The sequence below is a fragment of the Pelophylax lessonae genome (assembly GCF_965119305.1).
Source record: "Pelophylax lessonae genome assembly, chromosome: 2".
Lineage (NCBI taxonomy): Eukaryota > Metazoa > Chordata > Amphibia > Anura > Ranidae > Pelophylax > Pelophylax lessonae.
In genome coordinates this window covers 552,377,300-552,400,483 of record NC_138769.1, presented here as the reverse complement: position 1 = coordinate 552,400,483, position 23,184 = coordinate 552,377,300, and the positions used below count along the sequence as shown (strand labels likewise).

The 23,184-nt window shown below is 43.5% G+C and overlaps 1 protein-coding gene across 1 annotated transcript in view; it reads left to right on the top strand.

Annotated features, from left to right (window-relative positions):
• FMNL3 (formin like 3) overlaps positions 1-23,184 on the top strand; it is a 188,686-nt gene that overhangs the window by 98,530 nt on the left and 66,972 nt on the right. The window contains exons 2-4 of the mRNA XM_082244917.1: positions 3,417-3,500; positions 7,630-7,710; positions 9,950-10,026. Of these exons, the coding sequence (XP_082101043.1) occupies positions 3,417-3,500; positions 7,630-7,710; positions 9,950-10,026 (242 nt within the window). The remainder of the gene's footprint in view (positions 1-3,416; positions 3,501-7,629; positions 7,711-9,949; positions 10,027-23,184) is intronic.

Genomic DNA, 23,184 nt, shown 5'->3' with positions numbered 1-23,184 from the left:
CACCTAAAAAAAACGGATAGGCGAACCCGATGGGTTCGCTGGTGTGAAAGGGGCCTTACACTTGTGGTCATTGGTAGTGGTGCACCAAAATGAAAATTTTGTTACCGAAAATTCAGGATGTACTTGGCCGAAACCGAAATTGACAGTTTTTAAAATATATACATATTTTTATAAATAATTGTTTTCGATTTGACTTTTTAATTAATATTATGAATTTAAATTAATATGAATTTGTCGGCCATTCTTGGCATCTTTTTGAAGCGGTGTTAAAAATCCTGCTTGCTGCATTTTTGGTGCATATTTCGTCAGCACCTCCCCATTGAAATTCATTGAAAACACAGCAAGAACGCATCAAAAGTGCACCCGTGTTGCATTTTTGCTGCATTTTGTGAGTCACGTGGCCCATTAAAAACACACCATAAACGAGGTATAATCTTGGCAAAATCACAGGCGTTTTGGCAGCAGTTATCGACACTTTTCTTTTGGCACAACGCTAAAAACTCTATTTTCGGCGGCCAAAATTTTGGTGCATCACTAATTATTGGGAAGTATTACCCCTTTATAGATGGCTAAAAAGATCAATGGTGTCAGTGGGAACTGAACTAAGAGGTAAAATTTACTCATTGCTTTGTACCCAAATAAAATTGATGTCCTTTTTTCCCCCCCACAAATAGAGCTTTCTTTTGGTGGTATTTGATTACCTGTGCGATTATTTTAATTATTTTGCTATGAACAAAAAAAAAAACGACAATTTTGGGGAAAAAAAATATTTTTTTACTTTCTGCTATATAACACCCCCCAAAAAAATAAATAAAAAAATTTAAAAATCTATTTTTTTCATCATTTTAGGCCAATTTGTATTCTGCTACTTATTTTTGGTAATATTTTGATTGGTTTGTGCAAAAGTTAGGTCTACAAACTAGGGGAAAGATTTGTCATTTTTATTTATTTTTTTTATTTTTTTTTTACTATTAATGGCGGCGATCTGCGATTTTTAGCGGGACTGTGACATTGCAGCGGACAGATCGAACACCTAACTGACATTTTTGACACTTTTGGGGGGACCAGTTACATTACTACAGTAATCAGTGCTAAAAATATGCACTGTTATTGTAATAATGACACTGGCAGGGAAGGGGTTGACCCAGGGGTGATAAAAGGGTTAAGTGTGAGCCTAGGGGGTGTTTTCTAACTGTGGGGGGGGGCTTGATATATCAAAACAGAGACCTGTGTTCCTTAATAGCAGGATCACATGGCTCTGTGTTGATAGCAGAGAGAACAACGGTCTGCTGTGTTTACAACAGCAGACTGCTGTTCTCTCTTCACGGGGAGCGATCGCGGGTGCCCGGCGTCAATCGCGGCCGCCGGCCCCGCGTCTCGGCTTCCCCGCTGGTGAGTGGCCACAGACGCGCGCCCACAGGATCGCTCCCGCAAAACACCATATAAGTACGACGATTCTGCGACAGCTGGTCAGCAAGTGGTTAATACATCAATGCCAGGAGCTACAGTGAGTCCAAATTGCAGTAGCCATAGCAACCATTTAGAAAGTGAAGTCCACAGAATAGCGCACTTTGTGTAATAACTCCATAGGTTTTGAAACCACCTCGCTTTGCATCAAATATGCCAGAGATGGATCCAAACTAGGGATAGACCGATATGGTTTTTTCAGGGCCGATACCGTTATTTTAGTCACAATGTATCGGTATCGGCCGATATTTTGTACATTTAAAGTTTTGAAAAATAAAGACAATTTTTGACACAAATCTTGTACTGAACATGTTAATTTTTGTTTAATGCTTAATGGCTGGCTTGCTGGCACCCTGTGGTGGGTGGCTGGCTGGCACCCTGTGGTGGGTGGATGGCTGGCTGGCACCCTGTGGTGGGTGGCTGGCTGGCACCCTGTGGTGGGTGGCTGGCTGGCTGGTACAGGGCCTGTGGGTGGGTGGGTGGCTGGCTGGCTGGTACAGGGCCTGTGGATGTGGGTGGCTGGCTGGCCCCGGGCTGCTGTGGGTGGCTGGCTGGCACCGGGCTGCTGTGGGTAGCTGTGATACACTCCCGTGAGACTAGTCCCGACTCCAGTTGAGACTGTCCAATGCGAAGGAGGCGGCCTAAGAAGGCAGAATGACCTCACAAAAATATTGGCAATATCGGCCAGTTCCAGGGCCAATACCAATATATCGGGGAAAGTGCATATCGGCCACCGATATATCGGCCTTGCCGATAATTGGTCTATCCCTAATCCATACACACAACCTCCTGCATTTGACACTGTTCTAAATTGCTGCAGGCACTTATTTCTATTCTCCCATCCTGACTCACACAGATATGTCACACTTTGCTGCCTTCTCAAGACTGGGGTAGTCTGGACAAATTCCAACCATAGAAAAAACCAACAGGGCGCATCAGCCTAGTGCATTATCCTCAAAGACTCTTTATCGGTATAAAAAAATAATAAGTGATCTACTCCCAAACAAACATAAATAAATGCAAGCTTGTAAAAAAAACTTCCAACCTCTTCCTCAGGGCTCTGAGGAAAATGGCAAGTCCCTCGAAACGCGTTAGCCTTTTGGACCCTGATTGTCCCTCTGAATGAGGTGACGTAAAGGAGGTTTGAGGCTGGAGTTTTTTCTGACAGGCTTGTATTTATGTTGGTTTGTGAGTATATCACAAAAAAGAAAAAGAATCTTTGAGGATAATGCACTAGGCTGGTGCGCCCTTTGTTTGTTCTATGCCGGGGATGAACTCTTTAAAAGCTCTGAATGCCTACGGTTGAATACACATCTTTATGTTTAAAATTGGTGTTAAAAACAACAAAATGTGTTTAATGTGCGCATCAATGCTTGGCATGACGCACATAAACGCATCATGATGTGCATGATGACTTTTCATAATGTTTCAACAAATAGTGAATTGCAACACGCATAAAGGCATGTCGATGCGCAATGACATTTCTTTTGATGCATTTCCATTGATCGCAATGAAAAACACCTCACAGGAAAAAACGCATACATGTGAATTCAGCCTAGAATACCTGGAAGATCCTGGCTAGATTTCTTACTGGCTAATGCTTGAATCTTCCAATATATTGTTCACCAGTTAACTTATTAATACTGTGTGCTGGTGATTGCTAATAAACTGGAGAAAAGCCTTTTAACCCATAGCTAAATGTGAAAATGTGAAATTGTTGTTCTCTAAATACCTCTGGAAGTTAGTAGGAGGTTTTATTTTATTTTTTTATTTTTTTTGGAGGAGTAGCAACTGTTGTTTATCGCAAATGCTAGAATATGGGAATGAATTTCCATGAGCACGGATTATATTGACTAAGGTAGAAGAGATGATTTTATATATATTTTTTTTTTATTCTTATGTAGTGTTTTCTTGTATCTTCTAAACTGTTTCTTCTATTTTTCTTTCAGAGTTCCATGAATCTTCCCCCTGACAAAGCACGACTTTTGAGACAGTACGATAATGAAAAGAAGTGGGACCTCATCTGTGACCAGGTAATGCTCAAGGCCTTTTTTTTTTTGGTAAAATACTTATACTTTATATGATTATTAAAGGAGAAGTACAGCCAAATCTTGTTTGGCTGTTCTCCTGTGCATCACAGGAGTGCAGTTCATCCTGTGAGGTGTGAATGTGGAGCAGGTGTGTTCAATTTGGTGTTATCGCTCTCACTCTCTCATACTGGTCACTGGAAGTTTAACATGGAACCTCATGGCAAAGAACTCTCTGAGGATCTGAAAAAAAGAATTATTGCTCTTCATAAAGATGGTCTAGGCTTGTGATGGCGAACCTTGACACCTCAGATATTTTGGAACTACATTTCCCATGATGCTCAACTACACTGCAGAGTGCATGATCATCATGGGAAATGTAGTTCCAAAACATCTGGGGTGCCAAGGTTCGCCATCTCTAGGCTATAAGAAGATTGCCAAAACCCTAAAACTAAGCTGCAGCACAGTGGCGAAGACCATACAGTGGTTTACCAGGACAGGTTCCACGGTCGACCAAAGAAGTTAAGTGCACGTGCTCAGCGTCATATCCAGAGGTTGTCTTTGGGAAATAGATGTATGAGTGATGCCAGCAATACTGCAGAGGTTAAAAGGGGAGGAGGGGGTCAGCCTGTCAGTGCTCAGACCATACACCGAACACTGCATCAAATTGGTCTGCATGGCTGTCGTCCCAGAAGGAAGCCTCTTCTAAAGATGAGGCACGAGAAAGCCTGCAAACAGTTTTCTGAAGACAAGCAGACTAAGGACATGGATTACTGGAACCATGTCCTGTGGTCTGATGAGAACAAGATAAACTTATTTGGTTCAGATGGTGTCAAGCATGTGTGGCGGCAACCAGGTGAGGAGTACAAAAACAAGTGTGTCTTGCCTACAGTCAAGCATGGTGGTGGGAGTGTCATGGTCTGGGGCTGCATGAGTGCTGCCAGCACTGGGGAGCTACAGTTCATTGAGGGAACCATGAATGCCAACATGTACTGTGACATACTGAAGCAGAGCATGATCCCCTCCCTTCAGGGACTGTGCCGCAGGGCAGTATTCCAACATGATAACGACCCCAAACACACCTCCAAGACGACCACTGTCTTGCTAAAGACGGTGAGAGTAAAAGTGATGAACTGGCCAAGCATGTCTCCAGACCTAAACCCTATTGAGCATCTGTGGGGCATCCTCAAACGGAAGGGGGAGAAGCGCAAGGTCTCTAACATCCACCAGCTCCGTGATGTCGTCATGGAGGAGTGGAAGAGGACTTCAGTGGCAACCTGTGAAGCTCTGGTGAACTCCATGCCCAAGAGGGTTAAGGCAGTGCTGGAAAATAATGGTGGCCACACAAAATATTGACACTTTGGGCCCAATTTGGACATTTCCACTTAGAGATGCATTTACTTTTGTTGCCAGCGGTTTAGACATTAATGGCTGTGTGTTGAGTTATTTTGAGGGTACAGCAAATTTACACTGTTATACAAGCTGTACACTCACTACTTTACATTGTAGCAAAGTGTAATTTCTTCAGTGTTGTCACATGAAAAGATATAATAAAATTTTATCAAAAATGTGAGGGATGTACTCACTTTTGTGAGATACTGTATTTGTTGCTCCATGGAAGCCTTGATAAATACTAGAGCTGCACGATTATTCGTTAAAAAAAAAAAATCACGACTCCGATTCACCCCCCCCCCCCCCTCACGATCTTAAAACAGCATGTCCTTGATTCTTACAGAGCTGTTCTCTGCTCACTCACAGCTGTCAATAAAATAAAAAAAAAGAGCCTCCGGCAAATGTTTATTAACATTGTTAGGGCTGCGAGATAACTATTAATACAATTCTTTACAATGTATCATTTTGTTCTTTTAGATCAAAGGATTGAACTTCCTTCTGTAAGTGTCGGTTCACATATATGCAATGCGGGAACCCTGCGAATCCACTACGGGTTCCCACATGCAAATCGCAGGCAGTTCACACTGCTATAGGCGAATCGCTGGGGTGTCAATACAAAGTTAACGACACCCCCAGATCAGTTTGCATATCGCAGTGTGAACTGTCAGTTAGGACATGAATCGTATCGCATAGGTGTGAGCCACCATGCGATCTGATTCTGCTGTGGACCCAAAAAAAATGCCCTGTGCGTGTTGTGTCCGAATCCGATGCGAATTCAGCCATAAAATCTGTATGGCTGAATTTGCATCGCACAGACATCACACGTGATTTTCAGAGCAGTGCACTGCGAATCACATGCAATGTCTGTCATCGCACTAATGTGTATCAGGGTTCAGTAAGGACAGGTAACGTCTTAACCACTTTACCCCCGGAGGATTTTGCTGTCTTACGTCTGGGCCACTTTTTGCGATTCGGCGCTGTAAGACTTCAACTGACAATTGTGCGGTCGTGCGACGCCGTACCCAAATGAAATTTACGTCCTTTTTTTCCCACAAACAGAGCTTTCTTTTGGTGGTATTTGATCACCTGTGCGATTTTTACTTTTTGCGCTATAAACAAAAAAAGAGCGTTTATTTTGAAAAAATAACAATATTTTTAACATTTTTTTTATATGAAATTCCCCCCAAAAAAGATGTAAAAACCAATTTTTTAAAAATTTTTTGGCCAATTTGTTTTCTGCTACCTATGTTTGGTAAAAAATATCACAATAAGTGTATTTTGATTGGTTTGCGCAAAAGTTATTGCGTTTACTAACAAAGGGAAAGATTTCTGTCATTTTTGGTGTTTTTTTTTTTAACGCGTAATGGCGGCGATCTGCGATTTTTTTTTTTGCGGGACTGCGACATTGCGGCGGACAGATCGGACCCTTGACTGACATTTTTGACACTTTTGGGGGTACCAGTGACATTACTGCAGTAATCAGTGCTATATATATGCACTGTTACTGTAAAAATGACACTGGCAGGAAAGGGGTTAATTTTATTGGAGAGGGAGGGGTTAATGTATGCCTGGTGCTTACTGACGTGTAGGGGGGGAGGGGACTGAGTGAGTCATGGATAGATCGGATGTCCAGCTATGCTGAACAGTCCGATCTGTCACTCCCTGTCACTATGGAGATCCGCCCGCTGTGTTTACACACAGCGGGCGGATCTCCAGACTCGATCCCCGACGATCGGGTAAGAGCAGCGGCGATCGCCGCTGCTCCTCCCCTGGCCCAACTCCCGCTGTGAATGAAAACAGCGGGAGCGAGCCTCCGGCGGCGCGCAAGCGCCGCCCAGAAGGGGGAGTGTCTGACGACGTAGTACTACGTCGTCAGACGATAACGAGCCACTCTGCCGCAGTAATATTACTGTGAGCAGTCGTAAAGTGGTTAAAGACTAAGCCATTTTCTGACATTTGTTGCTTACAAGTTAAAATCTGTAGTTTTTGCTAGAAAATTACTTGGAACCCCCAAGCATTATATATATATATATATATATATATATATATATATATATATATATATATATATATATAATATAATATAATTAGCAGAGACTCTAGAGAATAAAATGCTGATTGTTGCAATCTTTTATGTCACACTGTATTTGCGCAGAAGTCTTTCAAACGCAGTTTTTTGGGATAAAATACACTTTAATGAATGAAAAATAAAAACTAAACCGTAATTTTAGCCCAATTTTTTTGTATAATGTAAAAGATGTTGTGCTGAGAATCGTGATCTTTTTTTCTAAGCAAAAAAATAGTGATTTTCATTTTATCCAGAATCGTGCAGCTTTAGTAAATACCTGGTTCTTCTGGACATAAAGGAGACTGTGACCTCCTTCCAGGATGTAGTGGTCAGGCCTAGCGGCCACTCACCTAGCCCGAACGCTGTTACATGAGAGAGGGAAGGCACACATGGACGCTGTGTAAGCTCTGATCTAATCTGACATCGTGCCTAAACAGAGGTAGGACTCTTGGTCCTGATGAAGGCATGGGGACACGAGGAAGCAGAGTATGAATTGGTTGGTATATTGGCTTTCAAAACAACCTGCCTGTCACTTTGATTTAAAAAAAAAAAAAAAGTTTTCTCATTTATGGCAATTAAACTAAATTGTCCTGCATACTATCATTTGTATTCTTTTAACCTTTTTTTCGTCCATGCATATGTTAACTAAATTTTACCTGCTGTGTGTTTCATTAGGAACGGTTTCAAGTGAAAAACCCCCCGCACACATACATCCAAAAACTACAATCATTCCTGGACCCTGGAGTCACACGAAAGGTAATGCACTGTAAATATACATGCAGAGGGAGTGTTGCAGTGATGTGGAGAGTCATGCTGAATGATGCTGGAAATAACTTTTATGGGTGGCTGTAAATGACCTGTTAATCACATGCGATGCATACCATTCAAGCAGCATCACTATATTGTATGTGAGCTTTAAAAATGGTAGGCTGAAAAACCTCTGTGAGTTATAACAACCTCTGACCTCCTGAGCTGCTCATGATTACACTCAAAGGTCTTTCAACCTCAGTGGTAGTGGGGCTTGATCCTTCACCTGTCTATGGCGAAGGTATACTGCAAATGGGCTTCTGTCATTGTCAAATGGATATAGTGGCTGGTTCCTAGAAGACATTTGAAAGAAAAAGATAGACAGATAACTTTCTGACTTGGAGACTTCTATGTCACTTGTCTCCCTTATACACAGTGACAACTTTGATGTAAATTTCGATTCGGTTTTAGTCCTAGTCTTTTAACTAAAATGTCATTTTAGTTTTAGTCATATTTTAATTATCTGAATTGTTTTAGTTGTATTTTAGTTGACTAAAATATCCAGTACATTTTAGTCGGCTGAAATCGAATGGGTTTAGTTAAAGCACAACTCCATCCAAAAGGGGAAGTTCTGCTTTAAGGCCTCCTCACCTGCTCCTGTTTGTGAAATGGAGCTTTCGGGGGGGGGGGGGGGGAGGAGGGTTTCATGTACCCAATTTTTGACAAGTACCTACTCCCACTTCCGCTCTGACCTCCTAAACCAGGGGTGTCCAAACTTCCACCCTTCAGCTGTTGCAGAACTTCACGTCCCATGAGGCATTGTAAATCTCTGGCTTTCACAGACTTAACTAGGCATGATGGGAATTGTAGTTCCTGAACAGCTGGAGGGCCAAAGTTTGGACACCCCTGTCCTAGACAATCGGAAGCAGAAGTTGTCTCCCCCCCCCCCCCCCCATTCCGCAGTCTTCTAGGACAGTGGTCCTCAACCCTGGCCTACAGGGCCCACTAACAGGCCAGATTTTAGGTATTACCTTGGGGAGATGCAGACTAGAGTACTGCAGTCACTGAGCAGCAAATGATATCACCTGAAATGTATTTCAGTTATCTTGAAAATCTGGCCTGTTAGTGGGCCCTGTAGGCCGGGGTTGAGGACCACTGTTCTAGGAAACATGACAGGCCTCAGAAGACTGCGTGAACATTCACCAAGCGCAGCAGTCACCTGGCTGTGAAACCGCAAGCTGTTACAGCTGAGTGCCCATAGTTAAGATGCTGGCACTGGGGACAGAGGACATAAGGTGAAAATACCTGGGCTAAGCACAACGCTGGCTCACGGGACAGGTGAGTGGCTGTTAAGTTTTTGAAGCGACTGACTTCAATTTTTACACAGGAGATTGGAGCCCCTCTTTACATTGTAATGCAGTTGTTTACAGTAAGCATTTCTCTAGAAATACCAAACTCATTATATATTCCTGGAGTTTAAATCTATTACCACGTTCTTATTTATGGTATTAAGTTTTGAAGATGCACTGCAGACAAATTTAGCCATTGTGATATATAACCACTGGTAATTTTGACGTCAAATTTAGTTTTTCTCTTAGTCATAGTCTTTTGACTAAAATGCCATTTTAGTTTTAGTCGTATTTTAGTCATCTGAATTGTTTTAGTCGTATTTTAGCAGACTAAAATATTGTTATTTTGAAGATAAAAATATTTTTGTTGATGAGTTTAAGACCGCATTCACACTGAAGCGGCACGACTTCGGGGGCGACCTGTGAAGTCCCGTGCACCGCGACTTCGGCGCGACTTGCACGGACTTCATATAATGAATGTCTATGCAAGTAGCTCCGAGGTCGCCCCGAAGTAGTACAGGACCCTTTTTCTAAGTCGGAGCAACTTGTGTCGCTCCTATTAGAACAGGTCCTGTAGCACTGCATGGACCGCGACTTGTCAGGCTGACAAGTCGCCTGACAAGTCGAGGTAGTGTGAATGCAGCCTAACACTGCTTATACACTATTGAAATTGATTTAAAAAAAAGACTGTGATTATGTCAGATGCATTTGGCAGATGACCGTTTTTATATTCACTTCATGCGTATGCTTGTGTGATGGTATTTTGACTGTAGACTGTCCTACATAATAGTAAAAGTGATTTGTTCTTTCAGACATGGGCAGCAGTCGGCAAAAATATCTTTGAAAGCTGCCTATTTTGCTCATCAATTTTGATATTTTTTTTCTTTTTCACATACTAGAAATTCAGAAGACGGGTGCAAGAATCTACAAAGGTTCTGCGTGAACTGGAAATATCACTGCGAACAAATCACATAGGGTGAGTAAATGGAAAGGGTCCTTTAAAATGGGACTTTAGAGTTTTCAGAGACTTTTAGTTTGAGATTGTATAAATATACCATTTGACATCACATTTTGCCTGGTCATAGCTTAGTATTTTCATGAGCATATCTCATATACTGATTAATACTTGCTCTCTTTAGTGACTGTCTTCATGTTTGACATTGTAGTCAGGATCCCTGCTAAATGACTGGAAAGTCTAAATTATCAGCTAAGGTCTATTAGTAGAGCTCAGTCCATAGGCTGGTACTGGACTTATAAAAGAATAAACGATAATTTCTGCTTAACAGTAGGCAGAACATCTTTGTTTGATGAACACATACTGTAGAGCTGCACAATTCTGGATAAAATGAGAATCGTGATTTTTTTTGCTTAGAAGAAAGATCACGATTCTCTTGCGCTTCTGAGGAACTTTTTTATTTTAAAGATGTACAACTCCTGAACATTAGGTTATCAAACAAGATGGCAAAAAAATAAGACATAATACTGTTTACTTCAATCAAATTTAAATAAATGTATTGAAAAATAATGTAACGTGTAAAGAAATAAAAAATATTACCATTAAGTTTTATATTGGGGTCTTTTTTTTTTTTTTTTATTACTCGCCGATACCAATTACTGTTACCTACCGCAACTTTTTTGTTTACACTTCCGCTGTCAGCAATTGTACAAAGCATTGAAACGTTATTTTAGAATTTAAATACATTTTTTTCAATGTGAAAGGTGTAAAGATATGTTAAAGGTGTAAAAATATTTATGAACAAAGCAAACAAAACAAAAAGTTATAATAATTATAAGTTTATAAAATAAAACGAAATAAAAAAAAATCATCAAGAAAATAATAATGAAATGGAGAAGGTGAATAAGGGGCTAATAAGGCTGATTAGAGTAAATTAAGGGTTAATAAGGGGTTAAACAAAGGAATGTAATAAAAAAAAAAAAAAACGTTCCTTTAAACTGACTTAATTTGCAGACTGAAGTTCATTTCTTTAATCTGCAAATGAACAGAAAGATACAATGTTTCTTTTTTTCTCTCTTTTAGTGGCTAAGCAATGTTGGTAATAAACCTTGCCGGCTGCTTTTTTTGACAGCCGTGAGCAGGGAACTGCTCTTCACTTGCTACATGAATCACGGAAATGCTGGATTAAGATTGTAATCCTTTAACGGTTAATCGTGCAGCTCTAACATTCTGTATGTTTGGTGAATGCTTATGGTTTCCTGACTGTAAATCTTTATGAATTATTTGCAGGAGTTTAAGGTGATAACATTTACATATACACCTAATTGTTTTCTAGCCTTAAGGTTTAGGGAATTTGTGAAGACCGAAACATAATAGCTGCCATTGTTTTTAAAGACTTGTTTTTAAAGGTGAGGCTCTGGTGCTCTAATCCTAAGGCCTGATGCACACAGGATGTTTTTGCAACTGCTGTTAGGTGCGTTTTGATGGGTTTTTTTTTTTTTTTAAACGCCCCTGCATGTTAGCCTATGTGTCCATGCACATATAGACTTTAGTCAGCATTTAGTGGCGAAAGAGTTTAGAGGCAGGAAAAAAAGTGCATCCAAGAACAGCAGAGTTTGGGCAGAAAAAACGCTCGTAAATGTGCCTAAATGCATGTTAATGCTAGGCACACTTGAGCGTTAATTAATTTCAATGGCCAGAATAATTTCTTTATTCTGAACAATGAAATGAATTAACGCCCAAGCACTTGATGCTTGTGTAGCCAGTTTTCCAGGCATTGTGCCTGATGTGGGTCTGCCATTGTTACCGGTTACCTCTAAAGCCCATGTGAGCTGCGACCCTGGGTGTGACAACTGAGACATTGACGACTCCAGCATCTTTGTTTGGTTGTTTTATTGTATTTTTATGGGATGGGTGAAGGCAATGAGTGGGATACTTCTTTAGCTAGACTATGTACAATTCCGGGACTTTATAGCAAAGGTGCCCGTTAGCGCTGTCTTGACGCCAGCCGACGCTAGCCAACGCTTACTGACGCTTTGAACACACTGTATATCTGAAAGCTGTACTGGAACTCCGACTTAAGTCCAAAAGATCCAGGACTGTAGAATACTGGACTTCTAACAATACTTACACTCAAAAGTCACTGACAACTCCCTCCTGCCTTGCACTGGTTTGAGGTATCTTGAGTGAATTCCTGTATGGCTGCAACTCTTAACTGATGCACTCACACTGTGCACTGACTCTTCAGGGCCCAAACTGCAGGTGCCCCTTTTAACTCTTCAGGGTCACCTGACTAGGTACCCCCTCTGTCACTTCAGGTTCCTTAACCTAGGCACCCCCTTTACAGTTAGCTGACACTTGGATCCTAGAACCTTCTCCTGAGTGGTCCCCTCTGACACTAGGCAGACACCCGGGGGCAATCCTCCAGTACTCATGACCTGTGTAGGCTTTCCTTGGACTGGACCCCTCTTCTCTCTGCTGGTTCTCGGCACACCGGATCCCCACAGCTCAACTCCGCATCCTCTGGATTCTCAGGCAGCACCCCGAGACATCCACTCCCTCAAACAGGAGGAGTGACAGCCGTTCTCTCCCTCCTGGGACTCTGCTCCTGCCAAAGACGCTGAGTCACGCACTCCCCTCAGACTTATACCCACTCCCAGAATCCTTTGCAGCAGAATCTGCCTTCTGGGGTAGTTACAATCCTGAATGTGTCCCTGATTGGGTTTCCTCCACTGCCCTATTAGAAGCCTCTCACAGAGCCAGTGGGGAGACTCCCCTCTCAGTAGACACACCTGGAAGCCATGACACGCTAACCAAAAAGCAATCATGGCCCTGCTGTTAGGCAGTAGGGTGCTACACTTGTAAAAGCATTAGACACAAGCGTCAGGCAAGAGGCATCAGTACTCAGTGAATCACTCATCTGGATTAAGTGCTGCAAGGCCACATAGTTCCAGATCTTACGAAGTAAAACATGAGGATAGCAGCATGGTAAAAAGTAATCTGCAACAGTTGTCCCCTAATTATTATTTTTTTTGACAGGTTAGTTTTAATCCACCGTATCTGAGAACATTTGGATCTACAGTGGTCAGTCTATATTTGACTCTGAGTTGACTGCTTATTGTGTGTAACCACTGCTGGGAATACTGCCACGGTGCTTTAATTCTTCCTAAACTAGACTTAAAGGAAATTATAATGACCCCCCCGGGCAGAATTCCAGTTTGGTTTCCAGTGTAACCGCTTCTCTTTTTCTTAAAGTGGAAGAAGAATCTAACTCTATTTCTAAAAACTGTCCCTCTCTACCTATCCTGCATATCCTGTACAAAGGAGTGCAGAGGAGAGCAAGGAGGGCAGACAATGGCTGGGCCAGGAGAACCTATTGGTGGCGTCACTGGCCCAGTATTCACAGTCCACAGTCATTGTCAAGCACTGCCTTAGGGCTCGTTCACATGTGTATGAAGAACAAATTAACGCTCATTTAATGCGCCAATAACATTTATGATCTGTTTATGACCTGTTTTCTTTGTGTTTATGAAGAGGTAAAAACGCTTCAAGCATGCTGGATGAATGCCCGCGGAAGTGTTACTTTTCTACTGGGAAGTGCTTCAAGGGGAAGTGATGTAGAGGAAATGATCTGCTTTAAAGCATGGTTAGGTTGGAGTGTGATGGCAGGCAATTTTGTGAATTATCTGCAAGATGGATTTGTATACTTTGATCTCTTTGGCATTTAGCTTGGTCCAGCTCAACTTTGAACTGAAACAAAAAGCTTTACCACTGATAAATGCTCAATGCCTCTGCTCCTGAGGGCCCTATCAATATTGCTGGTTGGCTTGATGCTTCTGCCTGTACACAGAAGCAAATTGGCTGGAGCTGCTCTGTCTTAGTTCTTTATTATTTCCCAGTGCATTCTGGGATACATGAGCCTCCACTGCCTCTCCCCCAGTGACCAGCTAACACTTTTTAATGCTTCACACTAACACACCATAAATGTATAGGTGCTGTTAAGGTGTTGCTGCAAAGCATTACCAGTGAAATCAGTGGTGGTGGCTGACAAGCTTCAGTGCCTCATGAAAGCGACATGCTGCTTAATTTTTACTACAACACAAAGCTACCACTTCTGTGTGAACAGCACTGTGGGGTGCCATTGTTTTATTCATAGCAAGCGTTGAAGAGCGGTTATGAGGCTTTAATAATGCTAAATAAATACTACGTAAACAAATTCAAACCCCCTCACACAAGCTTTCTCTCCCCTGATGCAGAAGCTCTGAGCTCAGAGTTTGAGCGCTCGCTCCTGTGATGGTGAACATGAACTGTAATAGCTGGGCCTCCCTTAGCTACATACTGGAAGTTTTCAGGTCAGGCTTCAAGAGGTACATAAATGGCCTACAAGGGCATTATTCATCTTGTGTTAAAGGATAAGTCCAGCCTAAAACTAAAATTTCTGCATCTATAGATCTCCACGGTCTAACACTAACCTATCTGTAGTCTGTCACAGCCCCATTCTTCCACAAGCGCTGTCACAGCCCCAACTATACTATTTATATGTTTATATCCTTGTGGGCAGCATGGTAAAACAGAGTTGGGGGGGAGGAGTGGTTGCTTGGGAGCATCCTATCCCACCAAACACAACACGGTATTCTGCTGAAAACTCCAACTTGCCGAGATCTCCAACGACATTACTTCTGGTGACTGTACAGTAGGAATAATTGGGGATTTCGACCACTTGGGCAGCCTATATACTATATAGATGCTATAATTGGTGGAGATTGTTAGTCCGCCCGCTAGTTGTCGCCGCCTTGGAGGTGACCATGTTTTTGGTTACTAGCGGTGGACTAACAATCTGCACTAATTATAGCATCTACCGGAGTGTATAGGCTGCCGGTGTTGTATGAAAACCCCAAGTGGTCGAAATCTCTAATTATTCCTGGTGTACACTCACCGGAAGTAACGCCGTTTGAGATCTCGGCAACTTGGAGTTTTTGGCAGAACAATGGAACTGAGCGGGACAAGCACTACATGCACTTGGTCCAATGAGGGATTCTGGGGATAATTCTTCCTTGCATTCATTGTATCCCGTAACTCCTTCAGTTATGTTTTATTGAATCAATTGGTTTGAAGTATAACTTATGTATTATTATTCTGTTTTTACATCAGTTTGACAACTTCACTGAAAACTCCTAAAATGCATTTTTTTTTTCTTTGCTGTGGTTAACAAGGGTAGTAAATTGCCTCCACATTCTTCTAATTTGCTTTGAGCAGAACTATTGATTGTAAAAGTTGTTTGTCTGCTTTTACTGAGTAGGGGTTAGCAGTTAGTGAAGTGTAAAGCCCACAGGAGGTAGGGAACATTATTGTGTAATGACCTTGGTAGGAGAATCTTCAAACATTAGGAGCCAGAAGTACATCAGATCAGATCTGAGCCCCCCTGAACAGGAAGAGCAGATTTTGGGCCTCTTGATGCTTTTGACTCTTACAGGAGTTTAGCAGCAGTAAAAACGTGTTAAAAAGCCAAATTTTGCATGGACTTTCCGAATTTTAAAATGTTTACAGATATTGATATTATTTACATCAAGTGGATATCCTCCAAGGCTAATTGAGCAGATTATACATTCCTTTTTTATAAAGCAGCTGATTTTTTTTTTGACAGGCAAAAAAGTGACAGTAGTTTGGATCCATGTATCCTGTTTGGTGAATTATTTTAGGGTTATAATATGCACATTATAATCTGGACTATATGGCCAGTGGGACTTGTTTGGAACATTGCAGGTGGTGTCTTGCTTTTACGGGCAGGATGTCCTCAGGAGTGTCCTGGTATATTGACTGAAAGGTGACAGCGAGGAAGGAAATGAAAAAGACAGGATTGCCATCATGTCCTGCAGATTATATTTGATTTTTGCAGTAAATGTGTTCTAGTGCTCTTTCATACTAGTTTTGTAGGGTGGCTCTAATGTGCTATGCTTTCAAATGCTGCATTCTGATTATGCTTTATCTGTGATGTTCATGTACAATACAATTAGTAAGCGTGCTTGCCATTGTTATCGCAGTATTTTATAGTAGAGTCTGCCATGAACCAGTAAAAGTCATTTGTAGCATGTTTCCAGCACTGATCTCCCTTTGTATGATGCGGAAAAGTGCATATCAGCAGAGAGAGTTTGGCTTTTTATAAATTACTGAAGCTTACTTCAGCACTTACCTTGTTTGCTGCTTCTTCTTCTTGAATGGCTTCCCTTTTTTCAAAAAGATCTAGTTTCATATTTTCCTGATGCTCTTCTCGGGTGGTTTCAATGCCTTGCATGGTCCAATAGTCACCTTTCATGTACGCACTTGGAAAAGACTGCAACTGATGTTGCCTGCTCCGTCATGGCCAGATGGCCAAGAAGGATTGGATGGGGTTCTAGGGTCGTAGTGGCATATTTTTAGATATACCTCACTAAGGATGCATTATTGAATATTGAGCACACAGTGGACCCCATGTTTGTAAAATGGTATATAGAGAAAGGGTTTGTGTTGCCCAACATGCCAGTCACATTTTGCTTTCCGTCATCAAACCTGCTGGAGAAAAGGACAGTTGGAAGTTTTCACCAATAGAAACACTTTCCCTTTCTACACTTTTTAACCCTATGAGGGTAGTCTCAAAAGATTACAGCCTGACATGGTTCGAGTGACCACATACACAAAACTTTATCACTGCACCACGCCACTCTCCTAGATGTTCAGCGCTGAAAATGGCGCATGCATGCTATATGGTTTTCATGCGCTCTTTGCAAACTGTTTGTACGGCCAGTAGTGAAGTTGAAAATGCAGGAAGTGGAAGAAGGCTGAAGTGTTCCATCAGCAGGCAAAGTGATGGCAACTGTCTTCTGCACTACTTCTGCATACCCTAGGGATCCTAGAAGGTTGCTACCATCACTTTTCCCACTGATGGAACACTTCAAGCTGCCTTCTTCCACTTTTCAACTTGACTATAGGGAAGCAAACTGTTTACAAAGAGTGTATGAAAACCGTATAGCGTGCATGCGCCATTTTCAACATCTGGAAGAGTGGCTTGGTGCAGTGATAAAGTTTCATGTCTGTGTGGTCATTCTAACCGTATTGGGCCGTGAACTTTTCTGACTTGTGTTGCTTTGATCAGTTTTTAGATTCTCTTTTATTTTAGAGCTGGCATGAAAGACAGAATCTAATTGCTAGGGGTAGCACATTTTTTTCCCAGACATTTTTAGGCTTGAGTCCCTCCAGTAATGACAGGCAAGTAAAGTCTATCCAACCTTGCCTGAAAACAGCTGGCACTCTATAAAGCATAACTAAGCTAAAAAAAAAAATACATTTTCTATTTACCTTGACTCATTTTTAGATGTGTTGCCTGCATTAGTGTTCATTTTTCAAGCTAAAAATATTTTCAGCAAGTACAGAAAATACTTTTTTAGCTTACCAAAAAAAAGCTGTGTTCTTGTCACTATTTGTGAGCTGAACAGAAAGCATAAACCATCCTAGTTTCTCCTTGTCCATTGACATACAGCTCCTTATCTTCATAACTCATAGGGTTATGCTCCTCCTTCTAGGAATAGGCACTAGGCAGGAAAAAAAACGTAACCATGCCTATGGTGCTGTTCCTGCAGGCATAACCCCTCGGACTCTGCTATCATCAAACAGTTTGTTCTGCCTAGTGTTAGGAATAGGACCTAGCTCCCTGCTGGGACTTCAGTCTTAGCTTTAACAGGGAAAGTTTGTGATTTTTTTTTATTTTTTAACTAGTTAGTTCCTGAAGACAAAGATCCAGAGGAACAACAAGCAACAGTCTGCTGCGGTTTCATACTGGATAATCTAGATCCTTAAGGTCTCCCAGCCTGGCCAGCAAACGTGAGCAACATCCAACAGTGCCCTGATGGAGGGGGACGGGCTTGCAAGTGAACAGTCTCGCTGGGATGCATCAACCTAGAACGCCCTGAGTCGCAGCTTCCCCTTGGCTGACAGCACCCTCATCACAGGTGGGAGGTGGTCTGTTTCGGAGTGGGCCCCTCCCTGAAATAATCGGACCTTAGGGGCTCCATCGGTTACCGGACACCCCGGAGGACTAATCTGGTGTATCCCCTGGCATTCGCCCACCGCTAGCAGGTTTTACCTTTGGGGGGGGGGTAATAATGCGGCCATTATGGCACTTATTTGAGGGGGGTGGGTCCCTGACCAGGAACCTTTAGATGCCTATTGTTCTGGGACCCCTTTGGGTTCTGGAGACCACATGGCGAGCCATGGGGGGGGCACCATTTTGCTGTGGTTCATGATCTCTGTGTTCCCATTAGTTGGAATGGGCAGCCATTTTCTATACATCCCCATTGAGAATGTATGAGCGGCCATTTTTCTGAGGTCCGTGAGATGGACAGGCATGCAATGATAGAGGCAGAGCTTCTTCCTCTTCCTGTGTAGACAGTGTTAGTTTAGTTTTTACACTGATCAGGCTGGATGCTTCTCTGTGGTCTGGTAATGTTCTTGGGTTTCCCTGTGGGTTTTTTCCTCTTCTGCTCCTGTTATTACATAATAATCAGGGATTGTGAATCCGCAGTAATAGCGGTGGGACCACGTTTTTGTCTTAAAGGGACATTACACAAAATATTTTTGTTTATTTGAGCAATGGAGTCCCAGGATAAAAATTCACCTGCAGATCCCTTGGAAGCGACTGCGGGATTCACAGTCGCAGCCAGAAATTGCAATTTTTTTGCAAAGCCTGATGTCAAGTGTTTTCTTTTCGTTTTTAATTTCTGGTGCTGCCAGCCGCAAACGCCCTCCGCCCTCACCTCCATCGGCAGGGTCTTCGGATTCTGAGACCGATATGGTCATCGCAGACGAAGATCACCTTGAGGGGTTGGTGTCTTCACATTCTGATGGTGAAGAGGACCTGTACTCTTCAGTCGCTGCGTGGGAACGCGCATTGGTGGAAGCCCTGATAGTTTCTGTGTGGGAAACTCTAAAATTGGCTGATGAACCTACAGCATCCGATACGCAGGTGTCTTTTGGCTCCCGCAAATCCCGTAAATCGGGCAAGGTATTTCCTTGTCCAGAATTGTTTCATACGACTGTGGATGAACAATGACAACCCATTAAGCACATGTTGGTGGGGCCTAAGCGATTTGCACTCTGTTATCCTTTTGCGGAGGCGGTGTCCAATAGGTGGACTGTACCACTGAAAGTGGATTCTTCTCCGGTGGCCAGGTTGAATAAAGCGACTCTGGTAACGGTGGAGGAGTCTCCAACCTTTCCGGATCCTGTGGAAAGCCGGGTGGTGTCTTTGTCCCGCCATTTACATGAGGTAGCAGGTCACATGTTAAAGGCTACCTTTGTGAATGTTTTAGTAGCGCAGACTGCTTCTGAATGGGTGAAGTTACTTAAAAGTAACTTGGAAACGGCACGGCTTCCCCCTGGGGTACTGGAACTCATAGACCAGCTGACCCAAGCCCTGGTGTTCATGTGTGATTCGTCCCTGGACTTTGTTGGTAGCCAGGACATCGGCAGTGGGGATTGCTATTAGGTGCATGTTTTGGCTAAAATGCTGGTTGGCTGACCAGGCTTCTAAGAAGACTGTGACTGATCATCCTTTAACAGGGGAGTAGCGAGTTGATTTAAAGTTATCACAGGGGGTAAGAGCACTAATCTGCCTCAATCCTCTAAGGGCAAGGTGCTGCGTACTGGGGGGGCGTTCCTTTACTGCTCACAAACGTCTTTTTTGTGCCTCCGGGTCTCAAGAAAAAGGTAAACCGTTTAGGTCTTCTGGGGGTTCCAAGAAGCCATGGTCAGGAAAATCTAAGTCTTGCCAATCTGGATCGATTCTTTAAGGAACCCTGGACCTCCTTGATTTAGGACAAATGGGTTCACAAACTGATCTGATTAGGATACAAGATCGAATTCCGGTCTTGTCCGTCGGACATGTTCTTCCCGTCCAATCTTCAATTATCCCCAGTCCAGTTAAGGCAGTGATCCTCAACTCCGGTCCTCAGGGCCCACTAACAGGCCAGATTTTAAGTATTAGCTTGAGGAGATGCAGACTAGAGTACTGTAATCACTGAGCAGCAAATTGTATCACCTGGGATGTATTTCAGTTATCTTGCAAACCTGGCCTGTTAGTGGGCCCTGAGGACCAGGGTTGAGGACCACTGCGTTAAGGGACTTGCGAGGGGCGGTACACGCCTTGCTGTCGCAAGGAGTGATTGTGGCGTTTCCTGCTCCAGGAACGTTTTTGGGGGTTTTATTCAAACCTATTCACCGTGCCCAGAAAAGAAGGCAAAGTGTGTCCCATCCTGGGTCTCAAGGCCCTGATCTACTTTGTGCGGGTACAGAGATTTCGGATGGAGTCCATCAGCACGGTAGTAGCAACTCTGCATCAGGGAGAAATCTTAGCCTCCATAGAGATCAAGGATGCATATCTACACATCTCTATCTACGCTGGACACCAGCGGTTTCTTCGCTTTGTGGTAGCAGAGGATCATTTCAATGTGTGGCATTACCCTTTGGTCTCGCCTCTGCTCCCAAGGTACTAGCGCCGGTATTAGCACTGCTGCGCCGGCGGGGATTGCGGTACTGGGGTACCTGGACAATCTTCTGTTGAGAGCGGACTCCCATTCAGCCTTGTTGGGGGATCTGACGATTACAGTCAGAACTCTGCAGGAGTTTGGTTGGAACATCAATTTCAAGAAATCCGCGCTGACTCCGGTTCAGAAACTGGATTATTTGGGCTTGACTCTGGATTCAGCCTTGGCAAGGGTTTTTCTTCCCCCAGACAAGCTGCAAAAGTTGCAGGGGGCGATTCAGTTGTTGTGGGACAACAACCTGTCCTCTCTACGAGTTTGCATGCGAGCCTTGGGTCTGATGGTTTCGACCTTCAAGGCGGTTCCGTTTGCTCAGTTCCATACAAGGCCTTTGCAAAGGGAGATTCTTGTCAAACGGAACAAGGATCAAAAGTCCTTGGAGCCACAACACAAAATCTGCTCTGTTGTGGTGGATTCAGTCTCCAGCATTGTGCCAGGGCAAGTCCTTCCTTCCATTGTTTTGGACGGTGGTAACCACGGACGCCAGCCTGTCGGTCTGGGGCGGGTTGCTGGGGAAGCTCTGTGCCCAGGGTATTTGGAAGATGGAAGAGCCAAAACTTCCAATAAATGTTTTGGCGCTCAGAGCGATAAAGCTTTGTCTCAGTCATTGGACAACTGGTCTGCAAGGTTGTCTGGTTTGGATTCAGTCAGACAACGCCTCAGCTGTGGCTTACATCAATCACCAGGAGGGCACCAAGAGTGTCTTGGCGGCCAAGCAGGTGGCTCAGATTCTGGCCTGGGCGGAAAGCTTTGTTCCCGCCCTCTCTGCTGTACACATTCCAGGTGTGGAAAACTGGCAGGCAGACTACCTCAGTCGTCAGGTGTTGTATCAAGGGGAGTGGTCCCTACACCCAGAGGTGTTCCGCCTCCAGTGTGTTCGGTGGGGGACTCCCGAGGTCGATCGGTTTGCCTCTCGCCTCAACAAAAAGGTGTAGAGATTCGTAGCCATGTCTCCAGATCCTCTGGCTGATGCCACAGACGCACTGGTGGCTCCTTTGGGTCAGTATCGGCTGATTTATGCATTTCCCCTATTGAAAATCCTGCAGAGGCTTCTGCGCAGGATAGAGGTGGAAAACATTCAGGTCATCCTGGTGGCTCCAGACTGGCCTCGCTGGTCTTGGTACGCAAACCTGATAAGGATGGTCGCCGATACCCGTTGGAGACTTCCTCTCAGGGAAGATCTGCTGTCTCAAGGTCCGATCTTCCATTCTGCTTTACAATCACTGGCTTTAGCGCCATGGCGGTTGAAAGTCAGGTGTTGAGAGATGGGGATCTTTCTGACACTGTTATTCCTAGACTCTTGAAGGCTAGGAAGTCAACTCCCAGGAAGATCTATTGCGGCGGACAGATCGGGACCCTAACTGACATTTTTGACACTTTTGGGAGGGACCAGTGACATTACTACAGTAATCAGTGCTAAAAATATGCAATGTTACTGTAATAATGACACTGGCAGGGAAGGGGTTAACATTGTGGGTGATCAAGGGGTTAAATGGGAGCCTATGGGAGTGATTCTAACTGTGGGGGGGGGGGCGTGGCTTGTGAAATGATCATAGAGACCTGTGATCCTATATAGAAGGGGCTCTGTGATCATTCTAGGGAGAAGAACGGTCAGCTGTGTTTACAACAGCTGACCATTCTCTCTCAGCGGGGAGCGATCGCGGGTGTCGGGCAGCAATCGGGGCGGCCTGCCCGCTGCGTCGGAGTCCCTGCTGCTGAGTGTGTCTGGAATGCCACTGCCAATCCTGTTTAATTTATTCATAAATGATCTAGAGGAGGGGATATCTAGTACAATCTCAGTATTTGCAGATGATACTAAATTAGGCTTGCCAATATCTTCTATGCAGGAGGTGGAAACCTTGCAAGAGGACCTGAACAAAATAACGGGGTGGGCAACTACATGGCAGATGAGATTTAATGTTGAAAAATGTAAAGTAATGCACTTGGGGGCCAGAAACCAGAAAGCAAGCTACTCACTAGGGGGGGAACCTCTGGGTGAGTCTAGGATGGAAAAGGACTTGGGGGTACTGGTAGACAACAGGCTTGGCAGTGGCATGCAATGCCAAGCCGCCGCAAGCAAAGCCAACAGAATACTGGGTTGTATAAAAAAGGGGATTCACTCCAGAAATAAAGAGATTATTCTCCCACTCTACAAGACTCTGGTCCGGCCACATCTGGAGTATGCTGTCCAGTTCTGGGCACCGGTCCTCAGGAAGGATGTGCTGGAACTGGAGAAAGTCCAGAGAAGGGCAACAAAAATAATTAGGGGAATGGAGGACAGCAGCTATGAGGAAAGACTACAAGCACTGAACCTATTCTCTCTGGAGAAGAGAAGATTGAGGGGGGATATGATATCAATGTACAAATACTGTACTGGCAACCCGAGCATAAGGAACAAACTATTCAGAGAGAGGAGATACAATAAGACACGTGGCCACTCACTAAAACTTGAGGAAACGCGGTTTAACCTTAAAGTGCGTAAGGGGTTCTTCACTGTAAGAGCGGTAAGTATGTGGAATTCTCTTCCACAAGCAGTCGTATCAGCAGGGAGCATTGATAGTTTCAAAAAACTATTGGATGGACACCTTAAAGACCACAACATACAGGG